Source organism: Zonotrichia leucophrys, chromosome 8 (assembly GCF_028769735.1).
Source record: "Zonotrichia leucophrys gambelii isolate GWCS_2022_RI chromosome 8, RI_Zleu_2.0, whole genome shotgun sequence".
NCBI classification, from domain to species: Eukaryota; Metazoa; Chordata; class Aves; order Passeriformes; family Passerellidae; genus Zonotrichia; species Zonotrichia leucophrys.
The window spans coordinates 29,338,445-29,355,210 of NC_088178.1; the positions used below are offsets into that span (position 1 = coordinate 29,338,445).

Below are 16,766 nucleotides of genomic sequence, written 5' to 3' on the forward strand. Positions count from 1 at the left end.
TTTCCCCTTCCTTAAAAACAGGCACTGCTGAAAAGATCATGGAACTATTTCTCCACCCACCACTTTGTTGTGCATGTCTACAACTTTACCCCCTCTTGGCTTTTTTTTTCTTTCCTAAAACCAGGCACTCCTGAAAACATCACAAAATTATTTCTACCACCCCCACGTTGCCTGAGGGAATTGGATACATCAAGTTCTGAAATGACTTTAAGAAAACACAAGGGTTTCACGCTGCCAAAGTTAATGTGTTACTAAGTTTCCAATAAAAGTCCATTTATGATGTTGATGGAGCAGCACAAGGAGCTTCCATGTTTCCACCAGCAGGAAGCAGAAACTCCAAAAATTGTTTGGTTATTTTTTTTTTTAACACTCTAAATAACTCACCTGGCAAAGAGAAGGTGCTGAGATGTCCCCGAGGCTGTTTTTAGGAGACAAACACAAAACGCTGGGCTGGATCCAGCCGTGAAAACGCTGCCTTACAAGTTTGCAACTCCAGAGGGCAACGGAGAGGCAAACGTGGAATATGGGAGCAGCAGCACGCAGGGGAAAAAAAAACATTTGCACATTTTAAAACAAACTCCAAACATACATTACATAAAAGGGGGACAGTCAACAGATTATGCAATGCTGACGTCAGGCAGCACAGATGACTTCAGCATGCATCCCCAAATTTGCAGATTTGCCACAGTTTGGGGATTAATCATTAAGGAATTGGCTGTTGCTAGGAAAGCACAACAAAAACTTGCTAAAAATATTAATGGATTCTGTCCGTGCAAGGGTGGGTTTTGAAAAGGAAAGGAGCTGCATGAGCAACGAGCCCTTGGCTCTCACTCCCAGGTGTTCTCACACCACCATTGGTATTCCAGGTGAGGAATCCTACTGATTTCAGCATGGCTTAAGAGTGGGGTTGGGAATTCTACATCTCACAGGCTGAGGTGATGAGAGAAGAATCACTGCTTTGCAATTCAAGCATGCTTTGATCACTCTATCAGGATTTTACTGCTCCAGCAGTTCCTTATCAGGGTTTTAAAGGGAGAGGGGGAACAATTCCTCCCCAGCACCCTCTGCAACAGCAGCAGCTGGAGTCACACCCGTATTCTAACGGCTGATGCCATTTTATCTGGAGGAGCCAGCTCTTCCCCCAGTTCAAATACAGTTTGTTGTGTTGCATCACACACACACACTGATTTTTGCTTTGCTTCAGCCAGACTAAAGCCACAAAGACCTGATGCAGAAAGCTCAAGCAGCTTCTCCATTTATCTGGAAAAAAACACCTTTTTGTAGCAAATCCCACATTAGTTTTGGAGTCCAGCACACATTTTTTTTCTTGTTATTGCTAAGGCCCTGCAAATTTCCGTACACTCTTTAAAAAAACCCTCCAGTTTCCAGTGTTTGCTGCCATTTCTCACCTTTGAAACCCGTTTAAGCTGGCCTGGCTGGTGTTTAAACTCCAGTTCCACCTCCTGCCCCTTTGGGGCTGGTGATATTTTTGCAGTTGTTTCATAGGAACCAAAATTCCTTCAGCATCGTAGCGATGGGGCTGGGGACATTCCCTGCCCACAGCCCCAGGGCTGGTCCCTCCCCACCCCTACGCACGGGCCGAGGATCTCCGGGCGCTGCGAGCCGCTCTCACCCCGCGCGGGCTCCTGAGGGGAACAAACCTCATCTCCATCTTCCCCGGCGCGGTTTGAGCGCGAATCCCGGCCAGCCTGAGGAGGGAAGAAAACAAACAGCTGGTTACGGGGATGCAGCGGCGTGGGGCGGTGACACGGCCGGCGGCGGGCACGGCGGCGCTGAGGGGCGGCGGAGCCCGGCGGGGCCCGGGCCGCCACCGCCGCTCCTCCCAACTTCGCTGCCGGGGCGCTGCCCGAGCTTACCTGGAGCGGGGAGGGGGAAAGCCGGGCAGCAGCCGCGGGACGGGACGGGACGGGGCAGGACGGGGAGCCCCCGTGCCGCGGAGCGCCCCCCGCCCCGCTCGCCCCTCAGCAGCGCCGGGACCCGCCCGGGGCAGGGGGGGGCGGCGGCCCCGCCCGCGCAGCCCCCGAAAATGCGAGTGCGCCACGGGGCAGCGCCGCGCCCGGCGCCGCCGGCCCCGCGCCCCCCGCCGCCGGCCGCCCACCCCGCGGTGCCCGGGGCCGCGCCGGGCCGGACCCACCTGCGGGCGCGGCGGGGCCGGGGCGCGACATGACGCAGCACGGGCGGGCGGGCGGCGTGAGCGCCGCCATCTTGCCGTGTTTATGGCAGCGCCGCGCGCCCACGTGACCCGCGCCCGCTTCCGGGGGCGGCGCGGGGGCGCGCGCGGGCGGGGGGGGGGCGGGGGGAGAGGGACGGGGAACGGCGCGCGCCCCCGAGCGCGGGCACGGCGGCAGCCGCGGGGGCGCGCACCGGGAACGGCACGGCGTGGATACCGTGTGGGCACGGCACGGACACGGTGTGGGCACGGGGCTGCGCCCGTCGGGACAGCGCGGGCCGTGCCACACACACACCGTGACACACGCACAATGACAGACACACACAGTGACACAGACAGCGAGACACTCACACAGAGACACAGTGACACATGCACACAAAGTGACACAGACCGTGACACACACACACACAGTGACACAGACCGTGACACACGCACAGTGACACAAACACACAGACACAGAGGGGGTGACATTCTATACCGAGGAAGGGACACACACGCACACACAAGAAACGACACCCGCGCAGCCACACGCGCAGAGGGAGTCACGCACCGACACACAGCGAGTGACACGAACACCCACAGTGACACAGACACTCCTCGCGGTGTCACCAGCGCCGAGCATCCCCTGGGCACGGCTGGCTGTGCACCACCTCCAGGCTCTGTGTGTGTGTGTGTGTGTGTCTGTCTGTCTGTCTGTGTGTCATCAACAGGTTGTACCACCTCCCCGGGCCGTGCTTTCCAGCTGTACATCCACAGGTTGTACCCGCTCCCCAGCCAGTGCTTTCCAGCCGTTCATGCCCATCCCGCCTGCCCACGGCCCGTGTTCCGCCCGTCCGCAGCGGGGCACCCTCCGCCCGCCGCCGCCGTGCCCGCCCCTGTGATCGCGGTCCCCCGTGGGTCTCCCCCGGCTCCCCACAGGCTCGGCCGTGCCGGGCGTGCGGGACGTGCCCCAGGAGCCGCTTCCATGGGCGGCGCGGCTCGGGCGAGCCGGGCGCGGCGAGCCGGGATGTGGCGGAGCGGGGCGTGCCGGGCCGGGCCGCGCCGAACCGGGACGCTCCGGGCCGGGGCGTGCGGGACCGCGGGGGCCCCGTCGGGCCGGGGGATGCCCGGGCGGCTCCGGGACTACAAATCCCAGGGTGCCGCGGCCCGAGGGGGCGGGCGAGGGGAGCGGCCGCGGGGTCCCCCCGCCCTGCTGATGTGTCCGGGCGGCGCGGGGGGAGAGCGGCCGGGGCGGCTGACGCGTGTCCTGCCCCGCAGCGCTCCGGCGCCCGCAGCCGGCCATGGCCTCCAAGCTGCTGCGGGCCGTGGTGCTCGGCCCGCCCGGCTCGGGCAAGGGCACGGTGTGCGAGAGGATCGCCCGCAGCTTCGGGCTCCAGCACCTCTCCAGCGGGCAGTTCCTGCGGGAGAGCCTCGGCGGCGGCGGCGGTGAGTGCCCGCGGGGCCGCCCCGTCGGCACCGGCACCGGGAGCGGCACCGGGGGGTCCCTGCCCGCGCATCCCCGGCGGGGCAGCGCTGGGACGGGGTGCGGACGCGGATGGATGTGGGGTGGGATGGACACGGCGATGGATGGGATCCGTGTCCGCGGCGGGTGCACCACAGGTTGTTTTCTTGCCGTGCGTTTGGCACAGCTCATTCATCGCCTGCTCCTCCTGCCGGAGCTCTCGGAGCCGCTCGGGAGCAGCGGGATCGGGAGCCGCGGGTGCCGGGGATGTGCCGTGGCTCTGTTATCGCTGTGCGGGGTGGCCGCGGCTCCGCAGAGCCCGGTGCAGACCCCAGGGCGATGGGCGCTGTGCGGGGCTCGGGGCTGTGCTGTGATTATCAATAACTCCATCCTGCCCCGGGGATGCACGGCAGATGGCCGGGATGCTGCGGCATTCCCACGGCGGCACGGATGGATTGGGAAGGAGCGTCTGTCCGGAGGGAAAACCTGCCGGGGATATCAGCGGCTGCCCTGGCCGGGTCCCAGGAGCGGGGAGCGGCAGGAGATGGGGTCAGCTCCCACCTGGCACAGGCACCCCCGCACACCCGGCAGCGCTGCCCATCCCGTGTCCGACACCCAAACCCCTGGAGCCGGGATGAGCTGTGCTGTGTCCCCCGGGCAGTGAGGGGCTCCTGCTCCGGGCTGGGCTCGGGAGCGGCCGTGCTGAGCCCCGGCCCGGCGGGATTGGGCAATCCCGGCGCGGTTCTTTCCCCAACGCTTCCTTCTGTCCTCCGCTAATGTGTGAAACACCGACCCGGGGGGAAGCTGACTCACCGGGCAGGGAACGGTGAAACGGCCTCGGTGCAAAACAAGAAACAAGCCCAGAGGATTCAGAAGTGATTTCTATTTTAGAAGGATGGCAAAAACAGGGAGGAAAATTAGGCAGGGTAAAGTTTTGGAGAGGTGCATGGTCCGACAAGGGCGTTGCACACAGCTCTGCGCTGGTCACTCATGTAAAAATACCAGATTTCCTTTTGTAAATAAAAAGGACAATAATGTTTTCTTTAGAAAATTTGGAAAATCTCGTTGAGGGGTTTGGCTGAAGGACAGAAAGCTGGGCTGGAAAGCAAGCAGAGGTGCAGCGTGTGCAGAGGGGCTGCACAGTGCCCACCCAGGAACTGCCACAGCCAAACTCTGAACCACCAACTGTCCCAAACTTCACTTTTCAGTCCGTGCTCTTGCCACAGAGCTCCTCTGGGGACACTGAGAACCAAGGAGAGTTAGCTGAAGGTGTCTTGGGTACATTCAGAAGGAAACAACACGGAGAAATGCAGGGAAAATTACTCAGAAGGAAACCAGCCGTGGTTTGGCTCATCTGGCATGACATTTGGGTCCCACCTTTGACTCAGCCTCTGTAACAGCTCTCAGTGAGCTCCAGTTATTTGGGTTTTTTTAGTTTTTGTTTTTGTTTTTTCTGCTGTTTGCTTTGGACAAGCTGTTACATGACTGTGCTCCGGGGGAAACGAGGTGGAAGCAGCTCCTCTTCCCAAGTCTGTCAGCTCAGCTGCGTCACCAGCTTTGTGCTTGTGGGGAGCTGGGGCTCTGCAGAACCAACAGACCCATTACAGCCTCATCCTCCCAAAGGCAACTGTGAATCCTGTGTTTTCACAGGGATCTTGGCCTGCTGTGTCGGTGCTCCAGGGATTTTCCTGCTGGCCACTGCCTGGCATGAAGCGGCCACAGCTGAGGGTTTGGGGCGCTCCTGCTGCTGGAGGAAGGCTGAGTTCCAGCATGGAGAGCATTCCAGGCTGCTGCTGGAGCTGGTGGTGGTCACAGGGAACAAAGACTCATTTTTGGGGCAGGTGAAGCAGCTGAATGCACGGCTGCTGCTGCTGGAGGGCTTTGAGTTGTGCTCCAGGCACATCCGCCCCCAGCCGTGTGTCCCCTAATTAGTGCCTGTCAGCAGTGGCTGCTCTGCTCCAGGGAAAGGCCTTTGAAACACCTTGGAAAACTTTCAGGCTGTGTTTTGGTGCCAGGCAGGGGTGCTGGAGGGTGGTGAGCCATTTTTTTGGCCAGCACTTGCCCCGCAACCCAGGTGGTTGTCTCCGGTGTTGGCAGCATCCCCAGGTCTTAGCAGGACCCTTCAGCTCATTTTCCAAACAACTGAATTCTTGTCCTGGCTTTGGCTGAGGGTCTGTGGGTCTTGTGTCTGTCCCACTGCTCCCTGTCAGGTGCTCTCTTGGAGCCAGGAGTGGCTCCTGTCCTTTCCTCGTGACAGATTTCCTCTGTGAGTGTCCACCAAAGCGTGCACAAAACAAAATTCCCTGGGGGATGTGGGCTGTGCACAGCCCAGCCCCACAGCCCCTTTCCACATCCTTCCCATGGATTGTGGCCTTTGCTGGCCACACTGGCCTGGTTGGTGGCCAAAGATGAGCCCAGGGATGCAGCCTGACAGTCCCTGCTTTTCCATAGGTCCCTGATCCCTGGGATCTCCCCCAGTCCTGGCTGTTGCTCTCCAGACAGAATTGACAGAGTTCCTAGAATCACAGAATTCACACAATCCCAGAACCACCAGGTTGGAAGAGACCTCCAAGACCATCGAGTCCAACCCAGCCCCACACCCCAACTCAACCCTGGCCCCAGTGCCACATCCAGGCTGTGTTAAACACCCCCAGGGATGGGGACTGCACCACCTCCCTGGGCAGCCATTCCAGAACTTTATCACTCTTTCCATAAAAAACTTTTTTTCCTAATTTCCAACCTGTATTTCCCTTGGTGCAGCTCGAGGCTGTGTGCTCTGGCTGTGTCAGTGCCCAGCCCAGCTGAGCACAGGCACCTTTCACACCCCACTGTCCCCCCTGCAAGCCCAAATTTGGGGCCCCATCAGGCTCCTGCTCCCTAAAATCACCTCCTGATGCTGAGGGCAGGGTGGGTGCAGCATCTGTAGGAAAAAGGTCCCAAAAGTGGGGTGACACCTGCTGTGCTTTAACTGTGGTGGTGCATTGGTGCCCCATTCACCCCCAGGGTTCCTCCTCTGTCAGCTCCAGACTGGGCTGCTGTAGCCTAAATAATGGGGAAAAACAAAACAAAATAAAACAAAACAAACTCCCGGGAAAGGTTTTGGATAGGGAGAAAGTCCAGGGTTGTGCTGCAGGCTCTGGAGCCTGCCCAGGGCTGTGTTTGGGAACAGCTTCTCCTCCAGCCTGTCCTGCCTGGCCCTGGGTGGCTGCTGGGTGGCCTTGGGGCTGGGACACGTCCCTTACAAATATTTTACAACTTACAAATATAAAAAAATACCACTCCATACCTACAAAGTAAACCCATAATTACCATAAAAAAACTAATAAAACCCCAGCAATTATGCATGCTCTGTTATAAAAAAATCCCATTACAATTAAAAAAAAAAGCCCTTATTATCTCAATAAAAATAAAACTAAAAATAATTTTTTTGCTAAAACCACAAATACACTCACAGCTCTAAAAGTAACTTAAAAAAGAAACAATCCCATCTAAAGAATCCAATAATCCCTAAAAAAATCTAAATACAAAAAAATTTAATTAAAAAATTTTAAAAAACTACATTAAACCAACAAACAATCCCTAAAATTTTCCAGTATTTATCATGGATAAAAAAAAATTCAAATTCTTAAAAATTACTTCAAAATCTCAAAAATAATTAATAAAATAATTAAAAAAAAAAAAAAAGAAACCACTACAACCTAACTCCTTTCTCCTTCAATAATCCCAAAGAAATAACCTGTTATTACCATCAGTTGTCCCCTGGGGCTGGGACACATCCCTGGGGACAGATCAAGGCCACGTGGGGGGAGCCACGGAGAGCTGGAGTCCCGTGAGTTTCAGGGCAGATTAAACCCTCAGTCATCAGATTAATGGGATTAGAGCAGGAGTTGGAAGGCTGGCTTCGAGCTCAGCACACTGAAAAGCCCTTTGCTCCCTGGAGTAAGTGCAGAGTAAAGCCTGCACCCCTGTGACCAGCCCAGCAATGGGGTTTGGTGCCATGGGGGGAGCCCCAGCTCCTCATGGGGGGCCAGGATCTCCCTCCCTGCTCAGGAAGGGCTCCCAGACCCTGCTCCCCTTTGGAATGGAGCTTTTCCATGGGCTGGGGGCTGGGAAGGGGATGGAAAATGTTAAATTTGGAGTTTAAATGGCCTGGAAGGAACCCCAAGGGCTGGGATTGGGGATGGGGTGATGCTCTCAGCACATCCTGGGGGTCTGGAGAGCCCTTCCTGCAGATCCAGGGCTGCTCCTGCTGGAGAGAGGGGATGTGGCAGTGCTGTGGAGGAGGGAGAAGCTGCAGGAGCTTCACACACAGTGAGGGGACAGGGGAGCAGCAGGGATGTCCGTGGTGGAGCCGTGGAGAGCTGTCCCTGTGTCCTGGGCCGTGGGAAAGCTGCACCCGGGGCTGTGGGGCTCTGCTGTGTTCCCACACTCCCTCCCCAGCCCCGCTGTGCCTCGGGCTGCTCTGGCCTGCAGCTCCAGGCCTGGCTCCAGCAGCCCTGCTGGGCCACAGCTGCTCCCTGGGGCGGCCAGCTGGCCTCAGGTGACAGCCAGACCCTGTGTGGCCTCTCCCGGCTCTTGTGGTGGCCATCCCTGCTCAGGGTGACAGCCAGACCTGGTGTGGCCTCTCCCAGCTCCTGGGATGTCCATCCCTGCTCAGGGTGACAGCCAGACCTGCTGTGGCCTCTCCAGGCCCCTGGGATGTCCATCCCTGCTCAGGGTGACAGCCAGACCTTGTGTGGCCTCTCCAGGCCCCTGGGATGTCCATCCCTCCTTGGGGTGACAGCCAGACCTGCTGTGGCCTCTCCCGGCTCTTGTGGTGGCCATCCCTGCTCAGGGTGACAGCCAGACCTTGTGTGGCCTCTCCAGGCTCCTGGGGTGTCCATCCCTCCTTGGGGTGACAGCCAGACCTTGTGTGGCCTCTCCCAGCTCCTGGGATGTCCATCCCTGCTCAGGGTGACAGCCAGACCCTGTGTGGCCTCTCCAGGCTCCTGGGATGTCCATCCCTGCTCAGGGTGACAGCCAGACCTGCTGTGGCCTCTCCAGGCCCCTGGGATGTCCATCCCTCCTTGGGGTGACAGCCAGACCTGCTGTGGCCTCTCCAGCTCCTGGGATGTCCATCCCTCCTTGGGGTGACAGCCAGACCCTGTGTGGCCTCTCCAGGCCCCTGGGATGTCCATCCCTGCTCAGGGTGACAGCCAGACCTGCTGTGACACCCCCTGGTCCCCTGGGTGTCCATCCCTCCTTGGGTGGCTGTGGTGGTGTTCGCAGGGGTCCCAGGATGAGGGAAGAGATGAGAATGTTGACTCCATGTTTCAGAAGGCTTGATTGATTATTTTATGACATATATTATATTAAAACTATACTAAAAGAATAGAAGAAAGGATTTCATCAGAAGGCTGGCAAAGAATAGAAAAAGAAAGAATGATAACAAAGGTTTGTGGCTCGGCTCTCTGTTCGAGCCAGCTGGACTGTGATTGGCCATCAATTAGAAACAACCACATGAGACCAATCCCAGATGCACCTGTTGCATTCCACAGCAACAGATAACCATTGTTTGCATTTTGTTCCTGAGGCTTCCCAGCTTCTCAGGAGGAGAAATCCTAAGGAAAGGATTTTCCATAAAACATTTTTCATACAACAGGTGACAGGCACACCTTGTGTGACACCCCCTGGTCCCCTGGATGTCCATCCCCCTCGGGTGACAGCCACACTTGCCCAGCAGCTCCTCCTGCCCAGCAGCCCCTCAGCGAGCTCATTCCCTGCAAGCCTCTGGCACTGCACACACCAAGCCAATAAATATAAAAAAAATCCCCAAATCCTGTTTTTGTAGTGCTGCTGCCCTCAGGGCTCCGTGCTGTTTGCACAACCCGCAGGCTGCATTTTCCATCCCCGTGTCCTTGGCTTTCCCAGGAACGTGGTGACGTCGGGGAGGTGACAAAGAAGCTGTCATTGGGAAAAGGTGTTTTGTGCCCGGGGCCAGCTGGAATTCCTGCTGCACGGAGGCAGGGGGATGATCCCGGTGACTCAGCCGTGAGTCAGCGCTGCTGCCCCGCTCCCAGGCAGGTGGGATGCTGGATTCCAGCACCCTGCACTCCTGGCCCTGCTCCAGGGAGAAGGAGGCTGGACCTTCCTTCTGGTGCCGGGAGAAGGACTCGTCACACACAGCAGGGAAAAATCTGTGTGTTTTCCAGGCAGACTCTTTGGATTCTGGGTTAAACCTGGGAGCGTGTCACAGAATCACAGAATCACAGAATCACAGAATCACAGAATCACAGAATCACAGAATGACTGGGTTGGAAGAGACCTTCAAGATATCAAGTTCAACCCAGCCCCACGCCCCAACTAAACCCTGGCCCCCAGTGCCACATCCAGGCTGTGTTAAACACCCCCAGGGATGGGGACTGCACCACCTCCCTGGGCAGCCATTCCAGAACTTTATCACCTTGCTGGAAAAAGCTTTTCCCTGTATCCAGCCTGTATTTCCCTTGGTGCAGCTCGAGGCTGTGTGCTCTGGCTGTGTCAGTGCTGCTGCAGACAGAGCCCAGCCCCAGCTGAGCACAGGCCCCTTTCAGGAGCTGTGAGAGTGATGGGGACACCCCTGAGTCTCCTTTTCTCCCTCAGGGCTTCCTCACAGGGTTTGTGCTCCCAGCCCCTCTCCAGCCTCGTTGCCCCCTCTGGATGAGCTCCAGTGTCCCAATGTCCTTCCCAAACTGAGGGGCCAGAACCAAACCCCTGCCCAGGCTGGTTCTTCCCTTAGAACAGATGAATTCTCTCCAAGAATTGCTTACCTTGCAGAAACTCCTGCAGCTGAGGAGTTCACCCCAGGCAGGTGCTGGTGCTGCCCATGTGGACGAGCTGGAGCTGCCTCCAGTGCAGCATCCTGGGGTTATTTTTAGAGAGGACTCTCACTTGGAGAGGGCTGAAATGTGCTGTCCTCACCAGAAAGGGTGCAAAAAATAGATCAGGGGATTGTTCATTTCTGGTGATAAATGCTATTTCAGCTGCTGTGGAAAGACAGCAGAAGGGATGTCAGTGGGGTTCTGGTCCAAGGGAAAGGGGCTGGAGCTCTTCTGGGGCAGGAGCAGGGCTTGTCACACACAGGGACAAAGAATATTTCCATTTTCCAAATGTTTTCTTTGTGTTTCTGAGGGGCTGAAAGAAAATCATGGCAAACATCCACAGTGGAATTGTTTGAGTTGGAAAGGACCTTAAAGTTCATCCAGTTCAACTCCCTGCCATGGCAGGGACACCTCCCACTGTCCCAGGCTGCTCCAGCCTGGCCTTGGGCACTGCCAGGGATCCAGGGGCAGCCACAGCTGCTCTGGGAATTCTATTCCAAGTCTTCTCCACCCTCCCAGCCAGGAATTCTTCCCCATTATCCAATCCATCCCTGCCCTCTGGCAGTGAGAGCCATTCCCTGTGTCCTGTCCCTCCATCCCGTGTCCCCAGTCCCTCTCCAGCTTCCAGAAGGAGCTGAGGCTGAGGAGAGCCAGGCAGGAGCCCAGCAATGTGCACTTACCTTGCAATTACCACAATTATGTTCTCAAGGATGTCATCTTGGCAATAATTTTCTTACCTGAGCTTATCTTAAGTGGAGGCTGGGAAATCCTTCAGCCCTGGGGATGGGAAGCAGGCTCAGGTGTTTGGGGCAGTCCCTACCTGTGCCCACATGTCCCAAACCACAGGAGCACACCCAGGGCTTCTCTCTCCATCAGTGTGGCTTGGCTGAGGCCCAGCACACTGCTGCTCCCAGGTACCTCAGGAATTCCCATTCCTCCACCCCAAAAGGACCCTGTGGCACTTCCACCACGAGCACAGTGACACTGCCAACAATCTCCCAGGCAGAATTTGAGGGGGAGTGATATTTTTTGAAGTAGAAATGTCATGATTTTTCTTTTCCCCATCTATTTTTCTTTCCTGTCTGGAGCAGAAGCTGGAGCCCTGGCCCAGCAGTACCTGGACAGAGGGCTGCTGGTGCCTGACCACGTCATCACCCGTGTGATGATGGCTGAGCTGGAGAAGCGGCGGGAGCAGCACTGGCTGCTCGATGGTGAGTGCAGAGTGGGATCCCAGCCCCCTGGGGACATTCCTCTGTTCCCCATGGTTTGGCAGCCCCAGGAGGGGGAGGTGGGAGCAGAGGCAGGAGCTGAGCTCTGCAGGGACGTGTCCCGCTGGCCTCAGCACGTGCGTGTCCAGCTGAGCCCTTGGAACGCGGCCGGGAAAGGGAAGGGCAGGGAGAGGAGCTGGGTGTTCCACAGAGCAGGGCAGGGCTGGAGACGCGCCAGGAAAAACTTCTTCCCTCCTTCACGTGCGTGTGTGTGCAGCAGCTCCTCAGTCCCAGCCCAAAGGCCACCTGAGGTGAAGGCATGGGAGGTGCTGAGGGCAAACAGGCACGGCCTGGGCTCCCTGGCCATGGAATGAGAATCAAAGAATCCAGAGTGGTTTGGATTGGGTGAGGCATTAAAGCTCATCCAGGTTCATCCCTGTCATGGCAGGGACACCTTCCATGGGCAGGGACACCTCCCACTGTCCCAGGCTGCTCCAGCCCCAGTGTCCAGCCTGGCCTTGGGCACTGCCAGGGATCCAGGGGCAGCCACAGCAAATCTGGGAATTCTATCCCAGGGCCTGCCCACCCTGCCAGGGAACAATTCCCAATTCCCAATCTCCCATCCATCCCTGCCCTCTGGCAGTGGGAACCATTCCCTGTGTGCTGTCCCTCCATCCCTTTGTAAAAGATCTCTCTCCATCTTTCCCTTCAGGTCTTTAAGGTCCCTTCCTATCCAAACCACCTGGGATTCTGGAATTCTCTGCTCCAGCTGCTCACTGGCTGTCCCAAGGAGGACAGGATCATTTCACTGCAGTCTCCCTGATGTCCCCACATCAGCCAGCAGTTTGTCCCCAGTCTGTGCTCATCACTCTGTGCTGTCCCTTCACATTTCCCCTCCTCATTCCAGCACTGATCCCTGTTCTGCCACCGCCTGTGTCCCCCTGCCTGCCCCCAGCCCCCGTGCAGGGCCAGCAGCACCAGCTGAGCCCCGGGTGTCACATTTCGGGAGCTGTGGCTGCTGCAGGAGCTATTTTTTCTCGGAGCCATATGGCGGTGTCTGCCTTTCCCCGCCTGTGCCGCAGCGGGGCCGGGCCCGCGGCTCCGGAGCTGCCTCGGGGATGGCTCTGGCTCCATCCCGCTGCTTTCCAGCCGCTCATTCCCGTCCCCGTGCCCCTGTGCCCGCCCAGGTTTCCCTCGGACGCTGGGGCAGGCGCAGGCTCTGGATGGGATCTGCCAGCTGGACCTGGTGATCAGCCTCAACATCCCCTTCGAGACGCTGAAGGATCGGCTGAGCGCCCGCTGGGTGCACCCGGGCAGCGGCCGCGTCTACAACATGGACTTCAACCCTCCCCACAGCCAGGTGAGGGCCTGAGACACCTGCAGCCACCCTCAGGGGGGAAACGTGGCACAGGGGCCCTGTCTCTGCAGGAGCTGGGGTGCTGAGGGAGCTCTGGGGGTGACATGCTGGGTGGAAGGGCTGGGAGCCGTGAGGAATTGTGCTGAGTGTACTGAGGGGTTGTGCTAAACTTCCCTGAGGAGTTGTGCTAAACATTCTGAGAAATTGTTCTGAGGAATTTTTCTGAGGAATTCTGCCCCTTTCCTGAGGAAAGCAAGATTTAGGCAGACAGTGCAAGTTGCCCCAGAGCAGAGTCCCAGAATAAAGCAGGGATTGATTCACAGGATCTCCTCCATGGATCCACCTTGGGCAGCACCAGAGCCCAGCCAGGGCTGCACCCAAGATGAACCAAAATGGCCCCAAAATGCACGAGGGGCACGGGCTCTGTCCCTGGGATCAGTTCTGCTCCATTTGCACCTTGCAGTTCATTGTCCCATCCCAGCTTCAGCCCCTGCAGTCCCACCCTGCTTGTTTTTCTCTCTCCAGCCCACGGGGTTTGTGCTCTGGGCTGAGATTTGGGTCATTTGTCCTTGGTGCCCAGCTGGAGCAGGAATTGTTTTGTCTCCCTACTCTGTGCACAGAGCTCAGCATCCCTGATGTGAGCCCAGACCCACACACTAAAGCAGAATGTGAAAATAGAAAAGCCAAACCTGAGGCATGACCAGGATGAGGCCTGTGGCAGCTGCAGGATGGGTGATGGGGTGCTGAGGTCCCTGTGTCCCCTCAGTGATGGGATGGATGATGTCCCTGTGTGCTCTGTGTCCCCTCAGTGATGGGATGGATGATGTCCCTGTGTGCTCTGTGTCCCTCAGGGTGTGGATGACCTGACGGGAGAGCCGCTGGTGCAGCGCGATGAGGACAGGCCCGAGGCCGTGGCCGCTCGCCTCAGGAAGTACAAAGATGCTGCCAAGCCCGTGATAGAGCTCTACAAGTGAGTTGGGCATGAGCAGAACCCCAGCAGGGCCCTCAGAACCCCAGCAGGGCCCTCAGAACCCCAGCAGGGCCCTCAGAACCCCCAGCAGGGCCCTCAGAACCCCAGCAGGGCTCTCAGAACCCCAGCAGGCCTACAACCCAGCGGCGCCTCAGAACCCCAGCAGGGCCCTCAGAACCCCAGCAGGCCTCAGAACCCCAGCAGGGCCCTCAGAACCCCCAGCAGGGCCCTCAGAACCCCCAGCAGGGCCCTCAGAACCCCAGCAGGGCCCTCAGAACCCCAGCAGGGCCCTCAGAACCCCAGCAGGGCCCTCAGAACTGCCACCAGGCTCTCTGTGTCCTGCCCACATCCCAAAGAGCCCTGGCAGATTTTTGGGGCCAAGCCCTGAGCCTGGACTGGGCCTCCCTCAGAGGAAGGAGGGTGATCCAGAGAAATCCCCAGCTCCTGTTGGTCCTGCTGGGCTCAGCACATGGGAGGGGGATTTTGGCCTAGAACCAGGTGGGACATGCCATGAAAAATCCATCCAGGACACTGAGGGGTTTGGGTGAAGCACAGGGAGTTTGGCAGGAGGGCAGGAGAAGGGAGAGACCCCAGCACTGGCTCAGATGGATCTGCTGGGACAACAGGGGGGTTCCAGGGCTTGTTCCCCTTGTGGGGCTGCTGTTCCCTGGCCAGTTTGGGAATGATGGATTGCTGCAGGGTGGTAAATCTGCTGCTCAAAAGGAGTAGAAGCCCAGGAGTGTTTTTAAGCACATGGTGGGGACCAAAATTGCCCTTGCAGGAGAAGGGACAGAACTGCAGAATCCCAAGCAGAATCCCAAAATGGTTTGGGTTGGAAGGGACCTTAAAGCTCATCCCATTCCATCCCCTGCCATGGGCAGGGACACCTCCACTACCCCTGTCCAAGCTGCCTTGGTTGGGATGGCTTCTCCTGACTTCTCCCACCTTTTTTCCAGGAGCAGGGGCATCCTTCACTCGTTCTCTGGCACAGAGACCAACAAGATCTGGCCCTACGTGTACAGCCTGCTGTCCAGCAGGATCCCGCCCATCCTCTCGGAGGAGGAGCACTAGCCAGCCCGTGCCAAGCACCAGGATCTCATTCCATCCTGGATGTGGTTCCCAGTGCAGTGCCAGGGCTGTGCTGGGCTTGGGTGCTCATGGCTGGGTGACATTGGTGGGTACCAGCTACAGCCAGGATCAGATCTTTGTTTGGAAGGTCAAGTCTGCTGGAATAAGGGGGTTTTTTCCCACTTTTGGGGCTATGGATCTTTCCTGCCCGTGGTCCATCCTGGATTGGTGGTGCTGACAGGGCCATTGGTCATTCCAGGTTTGCACAGCTTTGCCATGGTGTCCTTGCCATCCCTTTCCAGCCCCAATCCCTGGCTGAGCCCACACGTGCCATCCTGCTGCTCCCCAGGACCATTTACTGCTGAGGACTCTCTAGGCTGAGGTGGTTTTTTCTATAAATTATTTTCTATTAAATGTATTTCTCAGAGAAATAAAGCTCTAGAAAGCAACACTCAGCCCAGTGGGAATTTTGGGAGCAACGTGGAAAATGTGTGTACTACAAAGCTGAGAGATGTGGGGCTCACATTTCCAGCATGAATACACACAAAAGAGGAAAAGCCTGGAGGTGAAACTCTCCCTTGCACCCCTTCCACGGGGAGAGCTGAATTCCCTGCTGGACAAGCTGCTGTACAGGTTTTTATGGAATGCTGTGACACTCAGCACGACCTGGGCTGGGGATGAGTTGCACTCCTTTGTGCTTTCCTGGTTTGTAGCTTTCAACATTCCAAGACAGCAAAGTCCTAAGAGTTTCTCCCAAAGATTTATCTCCACGTGTGCTTCAGTTCTGGGGAGGAATCAGCTCATTCCATCTTCTGTGCTGCCTTTGTCCCCGAGGTCCCCTGGCCTGGGGTCCCTTCAGCTGCTCCTGCTGTGTCCCCCAGCAAAATGACTCCCCCCCATGAAATCCCAGAGATCTTTCCTTCCTTGGGATGCAGCCAGGGCCATGCCCAGGTGTTCTCCCATGATTTTCAGCATCCTTGGGTTGTGGTGGGGCTGGGCTTTTCTCGACTGGAAGTACTGTCACCCTCTTTCTGTAGGAGGCAGTACCCGAGCAATGGGGACAGTTCTGGTCTCCTCGAGTTGCCTTATTTTATAAACTATATATTTAAGAAAAAAAAGGAAAATAAAAGCAAGATGTGTATTTGTAAAAGTTTAAGACAAACAAACAAACGAACAAAAAGTACTGAATTTTAGCATCACCTTTTGGGAATTGTGCATGGAGCTGCTGGATCTGCAGGGAATTCTGCTTCTGCCAGGGGGGCTCACAGGAGGGCAGGAACCTGGCACTGCTGGCACCTCTGGGGTTAATCAGAGCACCTTTGTGCTCCTGGGATTATTTTTCCTTTATTTTCCCTGTGGCCCACAGCAGGGAAAGGGGATTGACCGGATTTTTTAGGGATTTTTTCCAGGTGTGAAACTCCAGCTCCTGCCTGGGTTTGTTTATCCCAGCTGAGCATCCTGGTGCTGACCAAGGATTCCCTAAAATCTGCTTCATCCTGGTGGAGCCAGAGTGGGATCCCTGCCCACATCCCCCTGCTCACCCCTGCCTGGGGCGAGGCCAAAGTGCTCCCACCCTGCTCCAGGTGGGAATTTTCCAGGTGGGAACAAAGGGATTGTCAGGTCCCACTGCTGGCCCAGGAGGCTTTTCCATGCCCTGGTGCTGGGAGGCTGCAAATCTTCCAGCTGGCAGGG

At 57.3% G+C, this 16,766-nt stretch overlaps 1 protein-coding gene across 1 annotated transcript; it reads left to right on the forward strand.

Moving 5' to 3' along the window:
• Positions 1-3,380: 3,380 nt before the first annotated feature.
• On the forward strand, positions 3,381-15,523 carry AK4 (adenylate kinase 4). Its single transcript, XM_064719562.1, has 5 exons — positions 3,381-3,616; positions 11,563-11,682; positions 12,867-13,039; positions 13,888-14,006; positions 14,963-15,523. The coding sequence occupies exons 1-5, from the start codon at positions 3,472-3,474 to the stop codon at positions 15,075-15,077; spliced, it is 672 nt and encodes a 223-aa protein (XP_064575632.1). The 5' UTR covers positions 3,381-3,471; the 3' UTR covers positions 15,078-15,523.
• Positions 15,524-16,766: the final 1,243 nt, after the last annotated feature.

Bases quoted from the DNA above. Each gene is read 5' to 3' on its own strand.
- AK4 (XM_064719562.1), top strand. From the start codon at position 3,472: ATGGCCTCCAAGCTGCTGCGGGCCGTGGTGCTCGGCCCGCCCGGCTCG. The intron at 3,617-11,562 runs GTGAGTGCCCGC...TGTCTGGAGCAG, and splicing joins GAGCCTCGGCGGCGGCGGCG to AAGCTGGAGCCCTGGCCCAG. The intron at 13,040-13,887 runs GTGAGGGCCTGA...TGTGTCCCTCAG, and splicing joins TCAACCCTCCCCACAGCCAG to GGTGTGGATGACCTGACGGG.